The sequence below is a fragment of the Talpa occidentalis genome, unplaced genomic scaffold (genome assembly GCF_014898055.3).
Source record: "Talpa occidentalis isolate TD23 unplaced genomic scaffold, MPIMG_talOcc4v2.1 talOcc4.10, whole genome shotgun sequence".
NCBI classification, from domain to species: Eukaryota; Metazoa; Chordata; class Mammalia; order Eulipotyphla; family Talpidae; genus Talpa; species Talpa occidentalis.
This window is the reverse complement of record NW_023600993.1, coordinates 33,150,051-33,172,754: the sequence shown is the minus strand read 5'-3', so window position 1 is coordinate 33,172,754 and position 22,704 is coordinate 33,150,051. Positions and strand designations below refer to the sequence as shown.

The 22,704-nt window shown below is 42.3% G+C and overlaps 2 protein-coding genes across 9 annotated transcripts in view; one reads left to right on the top strand and one right to left on the bottom strand.

The window, feature by feature from the left end:
• Positions 1 to 16,923, bottom strand: part of KLHL18 (kelch like family member 18) — a 53,654-nt gene extending 36,731 nt beyond the window's left edge. For 2 of the 3 annotated variants that reach the window (XM_037528082.2, XM_037528090.2), the window contains exon 1: positions 16,765 to 16,923. In XM_037528082.2, coding sequence (XP_037383979.1) covers positions 16,765 to 16,893 — 129 coding nt within the window. In that variant the 5' untranslated portion in view covers positions 16,894 to 16,923. Of the gene's footprint in view, positions 1 to 10,472; positions 10,658 to 16,764 lie in introns of all 3 variants that reach the window. The other variant, XM_037528096.2, reaches the window with a different exon arrangement.
• Positions 16,924 to 17,033: 110 nt separating this feature from the next.
• Positions 17,034 to 22,704, top strand: part of KIF9 (kinesin family member 9) — a 38,585-nt gene continuing 32,914 nt past the window's right edge. For 2 of the 6 annotated variants that reach the window (XM_054693788.1, XM_037528040.1), the window contains exons 1-3: positions 17,308 to 17,346; positions 18,241 to 18,476; positions 22,198 to 22,295. In XM_054693788.1, the coding sequence (XP_054549763.1) occupies positions 18,440 to 18,476; positions 22,198 to 22,295 (135 nt within the window). In that variant the 5' untranslated portion in view covers positions 17,308 to 17,346; positions 18,241 to 18,439. Of the gene's footprint in view, positions 17,347 to 18,240; positions 18,477 to 22,197; positions 22,296 to 22,704 lie in introns of those variants that run through there. The other 4 variants (XM_037528069.2, XM_037528033.2, XM_037528050.2 and 1 more) reach the window with 3 other exon arrangements.

The following is a 22,704-nucleotide window of genomic DNA, read 5'->3' as shown; positions in this document are numbered from 1 at the left end:
CTCTGGCTCTGGTGAATTCTCTCACCCTCCCGCGCTTCTGACTGTACCCAGTGCATGTACAAACAAAACAAACGAACAAACAAACAAATAAATAAAACATGCCTCTAAAAAAAAAAAAAAAAAGATAGCATATTTTGGTAGACAAGAAAAAGTACTCTGGAGCTAAATAACTGTTTATTAGCTGGGTAACCTTGGGCAAGTTATTTAACCTCCTTGTGTCTCAATTTGTGCATCTACAAAATGGGATAACAGAACTTCCTCAAGGGATTTCTGTATTAAATTATCTAGTATCTGAGAGGCACTTAAATAATGCATGACACATATTAAGTACCATATTAAGATTTCTCTTTAGGGGCCTCCCCAGTGGCGCAGCGGTTGAGCGCTGGGTTGCGAACCTGCCTGCAGCCTCTGCGGCGCCGGTTCGATCCCCGGCTGCTCCCCGGCCACCAGAGGAGGGTCCCACATGGCGCGCAGACCTCTCCTGCTGCCCGCTGCTCCCCTCAGCAGTGTACTTCGGTCCTTCTGCCTGTTCTGCTCCCCGCTCTGGCTCTGGTGAATTCTCTCGCCCTCCCGTGCTTCTGACTGTACCCAGTGCATGTATAAACAAAACAAACAAACAAATAAATATAAACATGCCTCTATAAAAAAATTAAAAAAAAAAAAGATTTCTCTTTAGAGAACTCTTAAAGTATTTTTTATAAAGTAAATTTTGCCCCAGCCTCTTGTTTTTGTGTGACCCATGAGCTAAGAGTAATTTCTACATTTCTAAATGGTTGGGGAAAAAAATCAAAGGAAGATGATGAATATTTCATGACATGAAAATTATATGAAATCCAAATTTCAGTCTCCATATAAGTTTTCCTGGAACACAGACATATCATACAATGGCAAAGTTGAGCAGTTGTGACCAATGACCCACAAATATTTACTATCTGTCTCTTTATGAAAAAGTTAGCTGCCCTCTGCTCTAGAGTTTCAGGAAACAAATAATATGAAGAAGGAAATAAGCACATTATCTATAAAGAAGATGATGCTGACCACTTTCCAAAAACACCCCTTTCCTACCAGTCCATACCAACCCTGATTTTCTGCTGGTATTCCGATCCTCACTAGTATGAAATGAACTAGTATGAAATGCCCACACTATGTGGAATTCAAAACAGATAATCATAGCTAATACAAAATATTTGCTCCTTTTTGAGAGGAGAATGATTTAAGCCTGAAATAGAAGCTATTAATGGCCTGTATGGGCCTGTCACTACCAATGTGCCTTTTTTAAAAAAACTTCAGTTTCTTAGCCATAGTTATGTAATTATTCTCTTTTCATCCCCATGGAGTTTAAATGCCAATTAACCCCAGCAAATAACGTAGACTTGTCCATCAGAAATATAGGAAGCAGACTACATAAAGATGCCTTGAAGCATCTGCGTTCCCACTTCAGCTATCAACCAATCCCCCAACTTCATTTAGTAACACCATGCACAAAGCCAGCTCAGACCAGCTTTCCACCCCCAATCAAAAGCTTAATCAGGTGTTAGATGAGTAAGGCAATTCCACACTGAAGATGGGAAGCCTCAGTCCCAAGTACTGTGCTTTTCTGTTTTAACCTAGCTCAGGGTATGTCAGACTCCTAGAGGGTAATAAGGGTCTTGTACATCCCTTAAATAGCTCAGTAAATATTCGTCAAATTAAAGTATCAACTCTGTCCTAAACAGCAGTCCAGAAAATCAGCAATTCACTGTAAAAATAAATTAATCCCATAGAAAAGATGGCAGTTTACCAACAATTAGAGTCAAAGTGGACTGCAGGTTCTCTTGCTTAAATTTAGAAAAGGATATCAAAGACTGAGCAGGAAGCATTGTGATTTTCTATTCATTTCCTACAAATTTTTCTTACAAATAGGTAAAGTAAATCTAAAGTAATCAAAGTAAAAATAAAGAACATTAATGCTTGATGGCTACTGCAACAATAATCTATTGCTATTTTCACTATTAACTAGATGTATATATGTTTATACTTATTAACTATATATTAATGTCTAATTAAGACATTTATCAATTATAATATTATGATGCTGATGGTCTATTAATTATTTTAGGTTACTTGAAAGTTAATAGAAAACACTTTGGTTTTAACACAATGCCACTAAAAACCTTCCCCAAAATCTGACTAGTTATTGACTCCATCTCATGTCAGCTCTGTCCAGCACTTCTTACCTTCTGGGAAACTGTGTCTTCATTCCAACGATAATGTACTAAATAAAGTATTTTTGAATATTTGTCAAATGACTCCTATCTGACAAAGAACTCATACCTACAATATATAAAGAACTCTGAAAATTCAACAACAAAAACATTCCAAGAGAAAACATGTTAAAAAAAAAAAAATGAAGAGGCATTTCCTCAAAAAGGATACACAGATGGCAAGTAACACATAAAAAGATGTTCAACATTACCCATCAGGGAAATGAACAAGTATCACAAAAAGATATCACATATACTGTCTAAAATAAAAAAGTGATAAGAAAAAAAAAAAGTGATAAGGCCAAATGCTGGTGAGGATGCAGAAGAACTGGGTCATTCATATTAACCAGGACTCTGCAGGAAAACTGAACTAATAGGATATAGATCTGGGTGTGTCTGTCTATAGCACAGACTGAGAGATTGAGATTGGTAAGATTTTAAGGAATTGGCTCAAGCAATTATGGGAGTCAGCAGGGTAGAGAGTCAGGTAAGATTTGATGTTGCAGCCTTGGGTCCAGAAATTTGCAGGGCAGGCCAGCTGGTAAGAAATTCAGGCTATGCTGTAATCTTGGGCCTCCCCGGTGGCGCAGCGGTTGAGCGCTGGGTTGCGAAGCTGCCCGCGGCCTCTGCGGTGCCGGTTCGATCCCCGGCTGCTCCCCGGCCACCGGAGGAGGGTCCCACATGGCGTGCAGACTTCTCCTGCCGCCCGCTGCTCCCCTCAGCAGTGTACTTCGGTCCTTCTGCCTGCTCTGCTCCCCGCTCTGGCTCTGGTGAATTCTCTCACCCTCCCGCGCTTCTGACTGTACCCAGTGCATGTATAAACAAAACAAACAAACCAGCAAACAAATAAATAAAGCATGCCTCTATAAAAAAAAAAAATAATAAATAAAAAATAAAAAAAAATAAAAAAAATATGCTGTAATCTTGAAAAATTGTTTCTTGTTCAGGAAACCTCAGTTTCTGCTCTTAAAACTTTCACCTGTGTTGCCCTCCTCTTTTCCCTTCTCAGTATATAGTCCTCATGAAGGAGAAGATGCTGCTTGTAGTTTAATTTTTGTTTTTTAATTCAATCTGCAATTAGAAAGTATGAATTCTGGCAAATGGCTAGAGTTCTCACTAATCCTGGTCTGGTCCCATGTTCCCTATAGCCCTTTAACCCAGCAACACCCACACAGTCTGGGGACCAGTCCCCTCTCCTGCTTATATCTCTCCCCAAATTGCTTTACATGGGGAGGGAAGAAGAGGAGGCCTGCCCTCTTCTCAGATCTGGGAGGGCCCTGCCCCATGGGCTTCACTCTTTCCACATTTTCCAGCAGCAACTGTGTCTCTCCCTGACACATTTGTTACAATCAAACTAGAATAAAACTATAAATTTAATATGAAAAAAAAAAGATCTTCACCTGATTGGGTATGGTTCATACACATTATGGAAGGTAACTGGCTTTGCTCAAAGTCTACTAACTTAAAATGTTAATCACCTCTTAAAAATATATTCACAGCAACATCTAGACAGGTGTTTGACCAAATAACTGGACACCAGAGTCCAGCTAAGTTGACAAAGTTAGCCACTGCACTCATACATGCCAACAGAGGTACAAAATGGTATAATTACTGTGGAGAAAAGTTTGGCAATTTCTCCTAAAACTAAAAATACATTTTCCATATGACATGGCAATTGTACTCTTGGGTATTTATCCCAGAGAAATGGAAACCTACATTCATATGGAATCCTGCACATGAATGTTTATAGCAGCTTTATCTGCAATAGCCAAGGCCCTCCCCTGGTGGCGCAGCGGTTGAGCGCTGGGCTGCGAAGCTGCCCACAGCCTCTGCAGTGCCAGTTCAATCCCTGGCCGCCGATGAGGGTCCCACATGGCGCGACAGACCTCTCCTGCCATGCCCGCTGCTCCCCTCAGCAGTGTATTTCTTCATCAGTCTGCCTGTTCTGCGCCCGCTGTGGCTCTGGTGAATTCTCTCACCATCCTGCGCTTCTGACTGTACCCAGTGCTTGTATAAATAAATAAATTAAAAAAAAAAAAGAATAAAACTGTTATCTGTAATAGCCAAAAAAACCTGGAAAGAACCTAAATGTCTTTCAATAGGTGAATAGTTACACAAAACATGTTACATCAAGATCATGGAATACTATTCAGAAATAAAAATACTACTCAGAAATAATATTTATTATCATATACACAGTAACATAATACCCCCAAGATATTACGTTGAGTGAAAAGAAAAAATAAATCTCAGAAGGTTACATACGCTATGATTCGATTTATATAACATTCTCAAAATGAGAGATGAAAAACAAATTAGTGGTTGCCAGAGATTAGGGATGGTGAGTGGGAAGGGGACAGGTATGATTATAAGGAGTGGCACAGAGGAGATCTCTGCGGTTATAACAGCTCTCTACTGTGGATGTCATTCTGTATGTGGAGGTCACTGGTCCTTGACAAGAACAACTAATGGTGGCCTGAAGTAATTAATTTGCCTATCTTCACTAAAACACGAGTTCCACCCAGGGAGCAATCTCTGTATGTCTAGCAGCTAACCATTTTTTAAATATCTTTCGGCCTCCCTGGTGGCGCAAGGGGTTAAGATACAACCTGTGAAGCAATCCGCAGCCACTGCAGCACGAGTTTGATCCCTCAGCCTGCCAGGGAGCAGCCCACATGGCGCAGCAGACCTCTCCTTTCTCGCCTGTTGCTCCCCTCAGCAGTGTATTTCAGTCAATATGCCTGTTCTGTTCCCCACTCTGTCTCTGGTGAATCCTTTCACCATCCACACCTCTGGCCTGTACCCCAGTTCTTGTATGCATAAATAAATCTTTAAATAAATAAATATTGTCTTTCTTATTTATTTATATTAATGACATAGAATTATTTTATATCCTTGCTTGTTTTTTCACAGTATAGGATTTCTTTTTTTTTTTTTTTTCTAAAGATCTGTCCACTCATGCATACAAGAGCTGGGGTATAGGCCACAGGTGCCGGGGTGAGAGGATTTACCAGAGACAGAGTGGGAAGCAGAACAGGCAGATGGACCAAAGTACACTGCTAAGGGGAGCAGCGGGCCAGCCAGGAGAGGTCTGCCGCGCCATGTCGGTTTCTCCCTGGCTGGGGATCGAACTCATGCTGCAGTGGCTGCGTCTCAACCCCTTGTGCCACCAGGGAAGCCCTTCACAGTATAGGATTTCTTCCCTTAGGTGTTGTCACCATAGTTTCCCCACCACCAATGCGTAGTCCTCCACCATAATCCACTGTGCTTTCCTCGCACCCTGTTTCCTCCCTTCTCACTATCACCAGCCCCCATGACTCAGATCTGTGGTCAGCTTTCAAGGATCCATTTTAAAGTCTGTCTTTGTCTGATGCTTTGTTCGGTTTCTCTATATTCCACATACAGAGGTATATATATTTCTCCTGGCTCACTTCACTTAGGACAATACCTTCCAGTACCATCATGTTGCCACAAATGGCAAGAGTTTATGTTTTTAAATTGCTGAGTAGTATTCCATTGTATATATACACATCTTCTTGAGCCACTCATCTGTTCTTGATCCACTCATCCACTCATTTAGGTTGTTCCCATATCTTGGGTATTGTAAATAGTGCTGCTCTAAACAAAGGAGTATAGGTTTCCTTTTGAATTAGTGTTTTTTGTGTCCTTTGGATAGATACCTAGGAGTGGAATTTCTGGGTCACACGGTAGAACCATTTTCAGTTTTTTTTTTTTTTTTTTAAAGATTTATTTATTTATTTATACATGCACTGGGTACAGTCAGAAGCGCGGGAGGGTGAGAGAATTCACCAGAGCCACAGCGGGGAGCAGAGCAAGCAGAAGGACCAAAGTACACTGCTGAGGGGAGCAACGGGCGGCAGGAGAGGTCTGTGCGCCATGTGGGGCTCTCCTCCGGGGGCCAGGGAGCAGCCGGGGATCGAACCAGCGCCGCAGAGGCTTTGGGCAGCCTCGCAACCCAGCGCTCAACTGCTGCACCACCAGGGAGGCCCCATTTTCAGGTTTTTGAGGAATCTCTCCACACGTCTTTCCATAGGGGCTAAACCAGTCCATGGTCCCACCAACAGTGTCAGAGGATTCTTTTTTCTCCACACCCTTGCCAGTATTTGTTGTTTCTGGGTTTTTTGATATGGGCCATTCTCACAGGTGTGAGGTGTTATCTCATTGTGGTTTTGATTTGCATTTCCCAATGACAAGTGATGTTCAACATTTTTTCATATGTCTGTTGACCATCTGCAATGTCTTCTTTGGAAAAGTGCCTATTTAGTTCTTCTGCCCCTTTTTTGATTGGGTTGTTTTTGTTGAGTTGTATAAACACTTTGTATATATTCGACATCAGTCCCTTGTCTTTTGACATGGTGTGCAAATATTTTCTCCCATTCAGTAGGGCAGCTCTTTGTTTTGGTTTCTGTCTCTTTCACTGTACAGAAGCTCTTTAGTTTGACATAGTCCCAGTTTATTTTTTCCTTTATTTTCCTTGCTGCTGGAGATACGTCTGCAAAGATGTTTCTGAAGTATATGTCAAGGAATGTTTTACCTGTGTTTTCTTCTACATATTTTATGATTTCAGGTCTTACATGCAAGTCTTTTATCCATTTTGAGTTGATTTTCGCTAACAATGTTTGTTGAATGAATGAAGCTTCTGAATCAATCACCAAAATATACAATATTAAATATAGTTTCCATTTTGTTGGGCTCCTTACTACCAAGTCAGATCCAAATCCTAAAATGGCCCTCAGTTATCCCAATCATTTTTTCCCCCACCAAGCTTCTCTTTTCAATCTCCCTAAATTTTCCTATTTCCTCTGCTTGAATCCTTATCCTCTTTCTACCCAGTGAATTACTCCTCATCTTTAGAGATCCAGTTCAAATACTCCAGCACCTCAAGGAGTTTGCTCCCCTGACTTCCAGGCAGTCAGCTCTCCCCTTCTTGCAGTATCTGGTTCAGCCTCAAGCACATATTATATTGTCCCTAACAAATGTCTCCCTGTCCAGTTTGAATATTCTTTCTATGCAAAGAAAAGGTTGTAGGGGCCTCCCTGGTGGCACAAGGCGTTAAGAAGCAACCGCAGCCACTGCACCATGAGTTCGATCCCCGGCCAGGGAGCTACCCACCTGGTGCAGCAGACTTCTCCTGACTCGCTCACTGTTCTCCTCAGCAGTGTATTTCAGTCAATCCATCTGTTCTGTTCCCCACTCTGTCTCTGGTGAATCCTCTCACCACCCCACCCCCACACCTCTGGCCTGTACCCCAGTTCTTGTATAAGTAAATTAAAAAAAGAAAGAAAGAAAAGGTTGTATCCCAGCATTTAGAAGAGTGCTTCAATCCTGAGTCTATGTAATGAATCCTAAACCTTATTTCATCTAAAAGGTAGCTCTCAGTCCTTCATCTGAGATACAGATAAGCAACAAACTTTTGATGACATTCATATCTTCTTTTTAACCTTTAGTCTTCTGGCTCAGGACTGGTGGAGTCAGTGGGAGGATGGCACTGGCCCTTGACTAAAACGCAGTGGTGGGAAAGCATAAAGAGTGTTACTCTAACCTCATCTGAAAATTTTGCTGGTTAAAGCAATAAACTGAAGAAAAAGATGGTAAGGTTTAGGGTCAATTATGGAGGGTTTGACTTCCAGGCTAACAGCATCCTCAGTCCTGGACGAGGATAGTCATACTGCAACTGCTCTGTTCAGATGAGTTTCTAACAAGGTGGCATGGCATATAAGAAAAAGGTAGTGCTTGTCCATCTCGCCACAGAGAAAAACAATTAGTCCTTGCAAACTCATAGGGATGGGAAACAGACTAGTAAAATAAAACACACTGGGTATACATTGGAGTTTTAATCCAATTTTAAAGCATACAGTCTGAAACTTCCTACCAGAACCTGAGTTTCTCTGCTTTAGGGGGCCACACTGTATAAGTGACTCAGGAAGTAGGTGAGGGAGGAAGTGGCTGACCAGTTAGCACTTAAAGACCTAAAGTTGTGGTCCCATATGAAGAGTCAGAAAAGCGTTGGCTAAAGCATTCAGGCCTATCCACACCTCTTCCAAACTCACCACTGCCTTCTACCTATGTCCATCCAGTAAGATAGAATGGGAGGAGACGGAGATGGGAGGGTAGAGTTCTTAGAAACCACAGAATATCTAATTGTACCAACCACATGTGATTTGTAGATGTTGTTTACCAGTTAAGACATCTTACTGTGAGAATTCAGGGAGTTTGGTCTGCATCCAAACCACCTCCCCAGTCATACCTTACACCCTGCAACTCTAAGTCTAACTTGTTTAAGAAACATCCTGTATGTGTACTTTCATGCCAGGGCCCTTGAACATATTCTCTCTCAGCTTGGAATGACTTTCCCACAATGACTGCCAAAGTCCTACAGGTCTTGCAAGGCACCAGATACCATCCTCTCAATGAAACTGTCACAAACCCTCTGAACTGGAAATAACTGCCATTCCTTTGATGTTGTTTCCTTAGGCCTCTGGTTATATTGGTGCAGTGACAAAATTTATCACACACTCTTATCTCATAATAAATTGATAGGTATCTCTCTTCCCCAATGAGCTTTAAATGCCAAATACAGGGCTTAAAAAATAAAAGTACTTTTGCCACATCTTGGATATCAAGAACAAACTAGCAGTCCTAGAATGGTCAACTAGTAGTGGTGGTAAACACCACAGGACATCCTTAAGCTTCTCTCTTCTATATGTCACAGAAGGTAGTGACAGATTTCTATGAGCAGCTTAATCGCAGATTCAGTTAAATCAGCAGTTCTTCCCTTAATCCTACAGAAAACCAGCCACCAGCTGTTGTTCCTGCATTCCCACTGCTCTGTGGCACTCCCCAGTTGTCTTGCTGACTTAAAATGAGAGCCTATGGATACAGAAAAAAAGCCCAGCAATATGGAAAACAGCACCTTTTAAAAGCACCAAGAGCTGAGCAGCTCTGCTCTACTTCCTACTCCCCTGGCAAATTTCTAACGTCTGATTTTCACTATGTGCAGAAGAATAGAATTTCCTGCAAGAAAAGTCAGAGGTGGTCTCTGTTGCTCTGGCTGTTAATATCTTCCCTCCCAAATAAGAAAAGGGGAAAGTATAAGTGAAATTTTGTGCTCTCTTCATGAACTATGAAAAATGCATCCTATCTTTTTTATACACACTCCTAACATCTTGTCCTGATTTTTTCATTCATAAATATATGAATAATTATAGTTCACTTTTATTCATTCACTCACTTAAGAAATATTTACTGAAACATATCATGCAACGAACTATGTTGAGCCTTGGGTCCTAACTCTTTGATTTCATGTCCTTTGGAAGTCTCCCTAGGAAAGAGTCCAGTCATCTGTGGCCTTAGAAACTCTTTGCTTACTTAATCACCACTTTGTAAACTTGCACCCTGAGCTTGAGCCATGTCTTGAAATTGTGAGCACATTAAACGTGACATTTCCCTAGCCTTGCATGGCTTCAACTACCCTAATTACCTCATTTTATGAAATCAGAGAATATTTGTCTTTTTGTAATTGGTTTATTTCACTCAGTGTCATGTCTTAAAGGTTCATCCATGTTGTAGCATGTGTGAGAATTTCCTTCCTTTTTAAGACTGAATAATATTCCATTTACATGTATAGATTATACAAAGAAAATGTACCACATTTTTGTTTATCCAGTTGTATCTCTGGGCTGTGTTCATCTTTTGGCAATTATGAGTAATGTTGCTGTGAATATGTTTGCACAAATATCTGTACAAATATCTTTTTTTTAATATATACACTTTTTTTTTTTATAGAGGCATATTTTTATTTATTTATTTATTTGTTTGTTTGTTTTGTTTATGCATGCACTGGGTACAGTCAGAAGCGCGGGAGGGTGAGAGAATTCACCAGAGCCAGAGCGGGGAGCAGAGCAGGCAGAAGGACCGAAGTACACTGCTGAGGGGAGCAGCGGGCGGCAGGAGAGGTCTGCACGCCATGTGGGACCCTCCTCCGGTGGCCGGGGAGCAGCCGGGGATCGAACTGGCGCAGCAGAGGCTGCGGGCAGCTTCGCAACCCAACACTCAACCGCTGCACCACCGGGGAGGCCCATATCTGTACAAATATCTTGAACTTATTTTCTGAAAAGCATATCCTGCACAGTCTGCCCAACATATTGGATCATATTTGAACTACAGATTCACTACTTTGCCTGCCAAAGACCCAAGCTCTACCCTTACCTTCATGGCCCTGAACACAGCTGGTCAGGTCCACCGGAACACAGGAGCCATCATGGTCTCCTCTGGCCTGCCATTCTGCAAGCAGTTAAGCATCCTCAGCTCCAACCGAGACAGAAAGGGAGCACGGTGTCTTTAGTTAATGCTTGGGAAGTATGTCTGCGTCAGGCTCCAACAGAGCTACAAGACTTTAAAGGTGAGATGTAAAATTTAACAGTAATTTCTCCTATGTCAGTTTTTCAGTCACCAATTAGGGCAGTTCCATGATCACCTGCAGTGAGCTAGAAAAAGAAACATTTTCCATTTCTGGTTCATCTGCACTCCTTAATTCCTAGATACTGTGTCGAAACTATGGAAGTACACACTAGAGTAAAAAAGCAATTGTAACCTACTCTAAAAGTCTAAAACTATACAAAGGCTCTAGCATTATACAATAGGGGTAGCCAACTACAGTCAATGGGTTTAGCCCACACTTATTTTTGTAAATATAGATTTATTGGAATATAGCCATACCACTTATTAATGTATTGTGTACAACTGCTTTGGTGCCACACAATCAGAGTTCAGTACTTGCAACAAACTATGTATGACCCACAAATCCTAAAATATTTACTATCTGGCTCTTCATAGAAAATGCTTGCCAACTCCTGCTTCACACATCTTGGTTCATCCTCTTCTCCCCATTTGCAAACAAGTGCTGATGTAATCAACTGTTTGGGCAGAAAAGGTCTTCCTAAGCTAACTCTGGGGAAGTTGGCTGTTTGTAATGAGGCAATGCAAGTGCCCATATTCATCAAATGAAGAATAGGAAAGTAGATGCCAAGCTTGTAATTTAAGAAAAGATCTTTAGAAAAACAATATGGTCTCATTTTCCATCAACCAGTCAACAAGCTGAAGCAGGTGTGGCCAAGAGACAAACCATGGCATCTCATGCACAAAATAAAGGAAATGCCAGCAGTTAGAAACATCTCCAAACATAGGTTTTTTTAAATTCACCCAGTAGGCCAACCTCTAGATGCCTCAGGGTGAACTCCATGAATGTGGCTTGGCTGGTAAATGATTTTCCAAGATACCGCCAACTTTCCCTACCCACAAATCAGGCAGTGTCAAGCTCTCATATTCATCTTCTTAGTGTCAAAATTTAACAGCAGTATCCACAACATAACTTAAAGGAGAGAGCAAATTTGCCTTTTGGAAATAACAGTATTTTCTGATGAATCAGTTCATATCACAAGTGCACTCTGTGATATGTGCGAATGTATACATGTGCTCTCAAGAACCACATTCTTCCTCTTGGTTCTAAAAAGGAGAAAGTCTGAAAATGAAGACAACCACCTGAAAAAAAGTCTGTAGAAAACTCTGGAAATGAACGATACTCAGAAGCATAAATTTTCCAAAACGGTATCATTTAAAAACCAAGAATTCATACTAGAAGACTAGTAGAAAAAGCCTGTGTCTTTCTTTTCTCCTGAAATCAAATCGTGACTTTGAATCTAGGCATACACATCATTATCCTCAGTATTCAGTGATGACACTTAAGATGGTGTTTATTACCCTTCCTGCTTCCTACCATTAGCAAGACAGGTGAGTAATCTGACAGAGGATATAAAAGCATTGCTTCTACCAATGAACAGCTGTGTTACACCTCAGATAATATAGCTTTGTGCCTTGGGCAAATCCCTTAATAGCTCTAAGCCTCAGGTTTTTCTCATCTGTAAAATGAATGACATTGATAGATGACCTCGATGGCTCCTTTTTAATATGATTATTCTAGCTCTATAATTAAAGCTGTGTAATTCACTACACTACACATAACAAAAAAATGGCATGCATCAACAAGTCTCCACTTCATTTCCTGATAGTCTTCTCCACCTATTCTTTCACCACAATATCAGTGGGACAACTAATTAGGCAAGATTCCAGATTCAAATTTGTGACTCCTGAAGTTAGTTTCATTGTGAATCGTATAACCTGAATTTAGTGGGTCAAAAGAAACAATTCTAAAATTGTGCCTTTCACCAATGGAAAAGACATTTCCTTCTGGAGACTAGTCTCAGATATGGGTTCAAAACCTCAGCAGAGACCTTAAGAAAATGCTGGGAAGACCCAAGCCCACAGATCTTTGAGAAAACATTTATTAGTGGTTGCAAAACAAAGCATGTGGGTGTGTAGGAGGCTCCTCTCTCTTCTAAGCTTATGGGTCAGCAAATAGTATGCAGGTTTAGTGACCCCATTCTCTTCTCAAACACAAGAAAAATTAAAAAGTATGTAAGGTGAGGAAGAATAAAAATACATGAATCTGGTGGGTCTAAACCTCATGAATAAAAAGCTGTGGAGAACACTCACTGAATCTGCAGAGTTGGCCCAATCACTGGTTCCACAGGAACCTGATAGAGGCAGCCTGAGCAGTTGGGCTCCTCAAAACTCAGAGGAGACCAGCTGTTCAGAAGAGGGGATACAGACTTCTCTACTCAGACCAGGTCTTATGTTCTAAATTGCCAAAAAGGCTTGTATTTTCATCCCAACATTAAAAATAAAATGATTTGCTAGGAGAAGGATCATATGCTTGAAGAATATTCAGTTGGATTCATAACCCAAGACCTAAAGATGGACTTCAGGGGAACTGCTCTCAAGACTGAATTTTACATGTACACAAGCATGTGCATTTTTCTGGGGAGAGGGTTCTTTGCTTAGAGATTTCCAAAGAGGTTCAGGTCGCCAGAAATAGAGAAGGTAATTTACAAAAAAAGAAATTCCAATATATTGACTACCCTTTTCTGTTATATTTCTATTTAACTATCCAACAAGTAACCAAGAGCTTTAAATTTCAAATATTTCCAGAAAGAAAATTAAGCAAGGTGTCGGAGTTGACAGTAAACTTTGAGAATGTGGCATGGCTGCTTTCATGGTATTCAGACAGAAAAGACTCCATTCTAAAATTCTGGAAGATAGAAAAGATGTCAGGTTAAGGATGGGTATAATTGATCCGAGGTAGATTAATTCACATAGAAGTAGCTGAAAACAGTTCAATGTCAGTGACAGAAGAGGCAACAGGAGAGCATGAAAGAACGTTTGACCTAGAGTATAGAAAGAAAGAGCCTCGTCTCCATTCCTAGGTCTAATTCAATCTGTGATCTTGGACAAATCCTTCCCCCTTCTGTGACTGGGTCCTCATCTGGATAATTCAGACTACTGAAGTAGAACAGTGATTTGCAAATTCTTTTAAGACAATGAAATTATGTTTAGATAAAATCATCCAGAATTCATCAGAAACTACAACAAACTCAAAATGACAGGTCAAAAATACAAATTTGTCTCTATTCCCTCTGAAAATCCCATGCAGTTACTGTTCATAAGTATCTAATACTTGCTGAGCATTTACTACATGATTGTTTTAAGTGATTAACTAATGGAATCCTCAACACTCTTATTAGGTAGATGAAGGAACTGAATCACCAGCATTTAAGAAATTTGCCCAAGGCCTCTCCGGTGGCTCAGTGGGTTTAGCGCAGCACTATGGAGCTGTCCACAGCCTCTGCAGTGTGGATTCGATTTTCGGCCAGCCAGGGAGATGCCCACATGGCCTGGCAGACCTCTCCTGCCTCGCCTGCTGCTCCACTCAGCAGTGTCTTCGGTCCGTCTGCCTGTTCTGCTCCCCACTCTGCTTCTGGTGAATTCCCGCACCTCTGGCCTATACCCCAGTTCTTACATAAATATTAAAACAAAGAAAAGAAACTTGCCCAAATCACCACAGCTAGTAAGTGGCAGAGCCCAGATTCAAACCTAGGGAGTCTGGCTCATGTCTGTGCTATATTACCTTTCAGATGGACAATGATGGAATAGCAATGCTCCCAAGAAAAAAAAATGAGAGAGCAGTTTAGAAATGTTACCATATTTTGGAAGGTGAAAATCAGACAAATGAACAGTAATTAATGTAGGTGGAGAATACTGAGTACTGATACGGAAAACCACTACAGAACCTTCTCTAAAACTCAACTTTTAGAGACACAGGCTTTTGCCGAAGGTGTGAGCATGAGGGCTGAAAATATGCAGAACTGGTCCCCATCCTCAGGCAAATAACTGCCATATCAATGCCCCTGCAGAAAGCTGGAGGTTTATTTTCTGGACAGAATGAACTAGAGATAGAGACTCCAGGTTTAGAAGACAAGGAAGTGGCACCATTTGGGGGGTGGGGGGCTAAGTGAAAGTCTGTGTACAGAACCAAGAGCCCCTAGTTTTCCCTCACCATAAGACTCCTAGAATGATAAGGGTCAGTCTGGACAAGGTCATTAACTCTGAGATAGCCCACTGAAAAGGACAGCTCCATCCTCACACAACTACACCTTTCAGAATGTGGCCCCAGACCAGAAGTAGCATTACCAGAAACTTGTACAAAATGTAAATTCTTGGGCCCATGTTAGACCTTCTGAATAAGAAATTCTGGAGTGAGGCCCAACAACCAGTGGTTAAATAAGAAAGCTGGGTGATTTTAATCTCTGCTAAAGTGTTTAAAAACCACTACCCTACAGGCAGGTTCACTAGTCAATAGACCCATCCTACACCAAAAAGCTTCCAACCAGCTTTTCAGTGTCTATTTATCTGAAAAGCAGATTAGAATTGCCAGAAATTTGAGGAGAGACTCTCCTAAAAGAGAGAGCCCAAAATAGATTTCATTGAGCTGCTCTGGTGAACAGGAGTGAAACCAAGCAAGCAGGTAAGCATGGCTTCCTCCTGGTCCCCACCATAACACTGCAACTGAGCTATTCCTCAGGTTCAACAGAATAGTTAGAAAATCAATGAAGCAGACGCTCTATGGTCCAATCCAGCTCTAGCCTATCTTTGTACTGGTCCTTATTTGACCAGTACAAATCCGTGAAAGTAATACGGTAATTTTCACTGACATTCTCTTATATCCTAAATCTTAAACTAAAAATTCTCCCCAATTACTTCTTGCCACCAGTCTCTATTTACCCCAAGTTTATGTGTTGCAATCATATCATTCTCTGCTTACAAATCTCTAGTAGCCTTGACATCTTCTACCATGAACAAAAATCTCTCATTTGTTTATATCCTCTGCCTCTTTTAGTCCAGCTCATTTCTCAAAATTCTTGGTTCCCTACTAAAGATTTTTTCTCTCTCGGACCACTTCATTGCTCTTCTGGAAAACTAATCTGCTTCAGGAAGAGTTGAGAGTGATGCAAAATTTATGCCAGGCATTATGCAAAGAACACCACAAATGTTCTCATTTAATCCTCAAACTAGGGAGAATTAGATAATCATCCCCATTTTTACATTTGGAAAATTGATGCTTAGGCAGATTAAGTAACTTGCACAAGGTTACCACTAAGATTATAATCCAAATCCTTCTATCTCTAAAGCCACGTTTTTCACCATTGCACTCTACTATCTCCAGAGGTCTGACTCAAATATATGGAAGAAAAGTTTCCATAACTGCAGAAAATAAAAGCAAAAAGACGTGTGATAGTTTTGTTCTTAAACAAGGTCCTCCACAGATGCTGAGAACCTTACTGCCAAAGCCCAACAGGGGACAGGGCTTACCGCAGCATCTCTTCACATTAAGGGCTCCACAGTTTGGCCAAGTTGCAGCACAGCATGCCTCCTCAGCAGGAATGAATGCAGAGCACAGGAGGGAGGCGGGCTTTGTTGACCAGAATGTCAATAGGGAACAGGTGGTTAAGAGATTCCGTTCCCCGCGGAGCCCATCGGGCCAGGCTTTGGAACCATTGTGGCAGTGTGCATGGTCCCCCTCAAAAGATTTCCAGATTCGATTTTCAAAGCTCTTAAAGAACAAGGTAGTGCTCCAGCAATCAAGGGCAAACAAATGACTCCTGAGGAGAAGCCTCTACAACAGCACGGCTAACTTCCCGGGCCCAAAGAAATGTCTATGGTGACAAGAGACGATGCTTCAGTGGTGCCCCTCAGAATGCACCGTCGGCACCGTGCCCTCCTTACAGAGGGGCTACAAGTCCTTTTGCTCGTGTGTGTATGTGTGACAGAAAACGGAGGCGGGTACCTCAATGTCTCCCACTCCGGGTGCCTCAGCGGCGCACCTCTCAGCCCTTCTGAGGGATAAAAGGCTACCCCTCTCCGTCTCACCACTCAGCCCCCATCGGCCTCACCCATTCGGCACCTCTGTCTCCCGAACACGGTCTCTCCCTCCGACCTCCCCTGTCCATCCCTCCGCCGGGTAGACCTCTCTTCCCGCTCCCCCGCCCCTCTTTCCTTCCCACCCGGCCCCGTCCCCCTAAGTCCCATGCCGCCCCGCCCACGGTACCTTGAGGGTCACGTCGCACAGCTTGCCCTGCCGCCGGATCTCCTCCATGACGCCGTAGCCGCGACTAGGCAACTCGGACACGGAGAAGTGCACCAGGTCCTCCAGCTCCTCCGCGCCGTCCTCCACCATCTTCCCCGGCCGCCGCGACTGCGCAGGCCTTGCCGGCCGGCCCGATACTAACCAGGGCGGGGCGAGGGCATGCGCGGACGGCCGCGCTCGGGGCGGGGCTGGCATTGGACGGGCCTGCGCGGCCGCCGTAGTCGCACATTCTTCTACGCCGGAAGCCCCGCTTCCTGCTTCTAGAGCGGGTTTCGTTCCCAACGCTGGCCTCGCGTCTAAGCTGCCGCAATCTTCCTAGATTAATCGGTCTCTTTTCCCATTTTTTCAGTTCTACCCTGATCTTACTCGTACTCAACAGAGGCTCGTGGTCTTCATTTCCCCCACCACCTCGATACTTCCGGAATCGCCGGAAACAGCCATTGCCATGGCGACTGTGTACACAGCCCTTCCCCCAAGCGTGCCGGATTTCGGTAGATGCTGTTGCAGCAGTAGCACTGCGGGAGGGCTGCCGCCTCGCGAGCGGTGAGCAGGGGCGGAAAAGGGGAGAAGGGAGGCCGGAGATGGGATGTACACCCGGGTGGCGAGCGGCAGCTTGGATCCCAACACTGGTTCATTCTGGAGTCCCCCTGCTTGGTTCTCTGGTCTGTGAAATCCAGACGAAGGAGGACGTCGTCCTTTCAGTCTGTCTGTGGCTTAGTCTATTCTGCCCCACAAGTCTCTTTTATTGCTCCTGAGGTTCAGAGGGAGTGAGGGGTCTGGGTGTGTTAGGAGGGCAGATGTCTTCCTGACTCTTCTGCATCGGCTTTCTAACTGGAGAGGGTTTCGGGATCGCCCGTCCGAGCCTTTCGCGTCTATAGATGGAGGAAACTATTGCAGAGGGAATGGAATGGTGTCAAGGCTCCACACAGGGCTTTGATATGTGGCGTGAGAAAAAGGAGAAGGGCCAGTTATGCTTGGATCGGAGTCTTGTTAAGTCCAAGGCCCGTACATTTGGATCATATTTTGAGGATTCAGAGCTGCCGTTCTGGTGGCTTTGAGGGTTTCCCAGTAAGAGCTCCTCGCCTGGCCAGGAGCTCTTTAACGTAGGGATCCTCCTGGTGCCTACCGTTCCAACAAACGTTTCCTTTCCTTTTATCCAGCCTTCATGTATGTTTGGTTCTGTTCATTCCCACTGCTAAAACGAATAAGGAAACTGGGAGCCTGTTCCACCAGAAACATCTAAGGGTGGTCACCTTAGAGGGGACATTCCCCACAAGGTCCTGAGGGAGAAGGACCCCTACTAAAAGGGAGAGTGTGGTGAGGGACTGAACATGGTTTCTTGCAAGTGGTACCTGGAAACTCAGAAAGGGTGTGGGTTCAGGGTTGGAGGTGGTGTGGGTGGGGAGTGACATTATATGCCCTTTGGGACTCTCTCAGTAGTGACAGAAGATGGACCCACATGTGGAGAATGATCCACCCTCTGGCTTTCAGCTATGACTATGACCACTAATCTCCACTTCTTGAGCATCTGCTCTGTGCTGGGCACGGTTCTGGACATTGAGGGGGGATTCAAAAGACATAAAAGTCACAGTCCTACCCCTCAATTAACTTAATTTGGGAGCTGAAGCCCACTCAAATGAAGCGGCGTAAGAACGGTAACAAGCATTATTTCAGTAAGTGCAAGATGGCATGGGGTCCCCAAATGCCTGGGTATTAAAAGGCTGTTGAGTAGCAGATTTGCTGGAGGGGTATAGAGAAAGCTTGTTTTGAGTTGGTATGGCTCCTGGTACACCTTGAGCCATCCATGGGTGTGAGCATGGGGAGGATGGTAGCAAGGGATGCAAGGAAGGATGATTGCATGTGCATGTGTATGTTGGCAAATTGCAGGACAGAGAAGGGGCAGACTCTACAGGAGAACAATGCTTGCAGCTGGCATGTGCTGCCTTTGTGCTGTCAGTGGATGGGAGCGGATGGCAAGTAGACCTGGGCACCTGCCCCAGAGCTGCCCTACTTCACAGTCCCTTTTAGTGGGCACCCTGGGCAACACTGTAACCTTACTGGGCAGAAGGATGGACCCTTGGTATGATATGGGGAATAGTTCCCAGAACTTTTAAGATTGAGGGTAAGTTCTTGCTTGAGTCAAAACACATCTCCACTTTCAACTTTCCGACATCCTAGGTCAAAGTGAACTTGAGGGAATGAGAGGGAATGTTCTCTTTAGTTTCTTCATTTTGGGGTTCATGCTAGAGCTACTTGTCCCTCTGTATTTCTAGAGCTCAATTTTGCAGACCAAAAAATTAGTACATACATAAAAAACGTTTAGTACATAAATTAGACAAGCCATTATCCTTGCTCACCTGAATACTTTTCAGATTCATTTTCTAAATATTAAAAAGTCAGAATGATCCCATTGTGGTTGGAAAAAGACTTTCATGAAATAATTACTTGAGGAATGTAGGAAGTGGACAAACACTTAGCAGAAGACAAAGATGAAAGTAGCATGATTGCTTTTTGAGTTGATATCTGAAGGAATTTTTACAGGGGTTAAAGTCTTATTTTTTCCACATCATTGAAGCAATAACTGAAAGCACATGACATGTCTTTAATGAGATATTTAATGCCACTTCTTGATTCTTAAGATAATTGTAAGAGGCAATCAAGTGGTCATCACAAGTTATATCTAGAAATGTGGAGGAATATTATATTTTTCAAATCTGGAATCACTTTTATCAGGTATTATTCAACCTCTCTTAGATAATATATGTAGAGTGCTAATATTCTTTATTTAGTGTGCTTTTTTTAAAAGTGAAATAATTATAATTAAAAGAAGAAACTTCCTGTCATGTATGACTTTTTTAATAGTAAATTTCTTGAAAATTAGTTTTTTAAAAAACACTAAATACCTTGTCAGTTTAATCATTAGTGTGCTTTGCAGTGGCACAAACTTTTGTTTCCTTAATAACCATTGATACTGCAATTTCCTATTTGGAGATAAAATTGAGTCAGTTCCCTCTGCCTCATATTTCTCTTAACTCTTCATAAATTCAGCAAATTCCTTTGCAGTTTATCTTACTCAACTGTCCAGGAGTTTGATTTTGCCTCAGTTCCTCTATCCTGCCCCATGAAAATACAGGTCATCTTAGGGGCAAATGCCTCATTTCTTAATGAACTTCTCCAGATCTGACAGGGAGATCAAAAGAGATGTGCCTGTGTAGCACAAGTCCCGAGCTCCATTCAGTGTCTGTTTTGTTGGAGCATTAATTCTATTTTTTTTTTCCAGTGGCTCCAATGAACAGCATGGAGCATTAATTCTAAATGAATTTTTGTTGTTTTTTTTTGTTTGTTTGTTTGTTTGTTTGCTTTGTTTAAGATTTATTTATTTATTTATATAAGGCCAGATGCGCAGGAGGGTGAGAGGATTCACCAGAGACAGAGCAGGGAACAGAACAGGCAGATTGACGAAACACATTGCTGAGAGTAGCAGCAGGTGAGGCAGGAGAGGTCTGCCGCACCATGTGGGACCCTCGCCTGCCAGCTGGGATTGAACCAGCGCTATAGAAGAGGCTGCAGACAGCTTCACAGCGCGGTGCTCAACCGCATGCTCCACCAGGGGAGGCCCTCTAAATGAATTTTTAACATTCTTTATATTCATGGTTCTGGAATAATGAAATTATTGAAATTTCAGAGTTCAGTCTTAAGACTACTTGACCATAAAGTACCCAATTATATTGCACAAATTACAAAAATAATAAGGTAAAAGAAGGAAAGAAAAAATGGTAGATAAATCTCAGAATATGTAAAATTGGAAATGTTTCACCTCAGAGTAACTTAACATTGAAATGTGTACCTTTGCTGAATATTTTTTTTAAATGTTTTTTTTTTTTTATAGAGGCATGTTTATTTATTTTTTATTTATTTGTTTGTTTTGTTTATACATGCACTGGGTACAGTCAGAAGCGTGGGAGGGTGAGAGAATTCACCAGAGCCAGAGCCAGAGCCAGAGAGGGGAGCAGAGCAGGCAGAAGGACCGAAGTACACTGCTGAGGGGAGCAGCGGGCGGCAGGAGAGGTCTGCGCGCCATGTGGGACCCTCCTCCAGTGGCTGGGGAGCAGCCGGGGATCGAACCGGCGCCCGGCGCCGCAGAGGCTGCGGGCAGCTTTGCAACCCAGCGCTCAACTGCTGCGCCACCGGGGAGGCCCTTTGCTGAATATTTTTGAACAATGAAGTTATTTAGTATATTTTCATCTTTTTTTCTAGTATTAGCTAGATTTAACAAAACTGATGAAATTACAGATATATTTTACTTAGCTTTTTTTTAGTGCTCTTGAGATTTTCTCAGTATTTTTTCTCTCAATATTTAATCCTTTGTCATCAGTCTATAAGGCATCTAAAACATTGATTAACTTGTAAGTTCCCCTTAAAGCATAAACATCAACACTTTTATCACTTCTACTTAATAACCCTCTTTGCTTCTCCACTCTATGTCAATGCCAGGACCAAATTTTGCTAATTAGTATTTAAATATTTTCACACAAATATTCTCAGGAGAGGGCCTAGTGTTATTTGACCAATGAGACTAATATTCTATGAAATATGAAGTGGCTTAGTTATCATTTAGAGAGTTGTATAATTCCACTTCAAAATATTTTTATAAAATGCTTTGTTGGGCAGGATAGTAAAGATCTATGAATCATCCCCTCAATGCAGCAGTCTCCTTGTGGAATCTCTGCTGGCTGCCATCCTGACTTTCCTTGACTGTTAATGGTCCTTACCTTGAGACAGTCTTTTCCATTGTAAGACAACTCTACATAATAGAAAGGTCATTGACCTGAATCTGCCTCTCTATCTTTTACATTTGTAAGCTTTCATCTTGTTCCATGAAGCCACATCAAACATCAGTTTTAACATTCTATGTGGTAATGATTTGTGATAGTATAAATGAAAGAATTAAAATATATGTGTATCTGAAAGAAAATGATGAGAATATAGTTAGGTTTTAGTAGAGGAAGAGGAGATCATAGGAGACTGATTTTTCTCTCCGTGGAATGCCAGAGAAGAAAGAATATTTGATTATAGGATAGATTAGATGTACTTTTAGGGGATCCATTTCTGATTCAAATTAGTATAGTGGAGGTAGTGGAGGAGGTGCTGCATCTGAAATTATGTTAATGATGAAAAGAAAATTCATTTTAGTGCATTTTATAATAAGTATTTTAGAGGAAAATATAATGAATGATGCTACACATAGGCGCACTCAATAGAGAACATTTCTAGAAACCACACTAGAAGACTAATGCATGAACTGCACACCAAGTCTTTCTGATCCTAATGTGTGACATTTCCTCTCTAATTGTTGTTTGATAATGCTTAATTTCACCGTTTTCTTCTTTTTAGCTAGAATGAGTACTAGGAAAAAAGTTCATGCATTTGTCCGTGTCAGACCCACTGATGACTTTGCTCATGAAATGATCAAATATGGAGATGACAACAAAGTAAGTACTTGTACTTACTTACACAGTACCTGCCTGTGGGCCATTCTCGCCTACCTCACTACAGGTGACTCTGTTTCCAAATGATCTTTTTTTTTTTTTAAAGATTTATTTATTTTTATACAAGAATTGGTGTTGAGAGGATTCACCAGAGACAGAGCAGGGAACAGAACAGGCAGACGGACCGAAGGACACTGCTGAGGGGAGCAGCGGGCGAGACAGGAGAGTTCTGTCCCACCATGTGGGTTTCTCCCTGGCGGGCCCGGAATCGAACTTGGGCTGCAGTGGCTGCGGATTGCTTCATAGGTTGCGTCTTCACCCCTGCGCCACCAGGGAGGCCCCCAAATGATCTTTTAAGCACCAAGGCAGAATTGGTCAAATTCAGATGGACTCTAGAATTCATCAAGTCCAA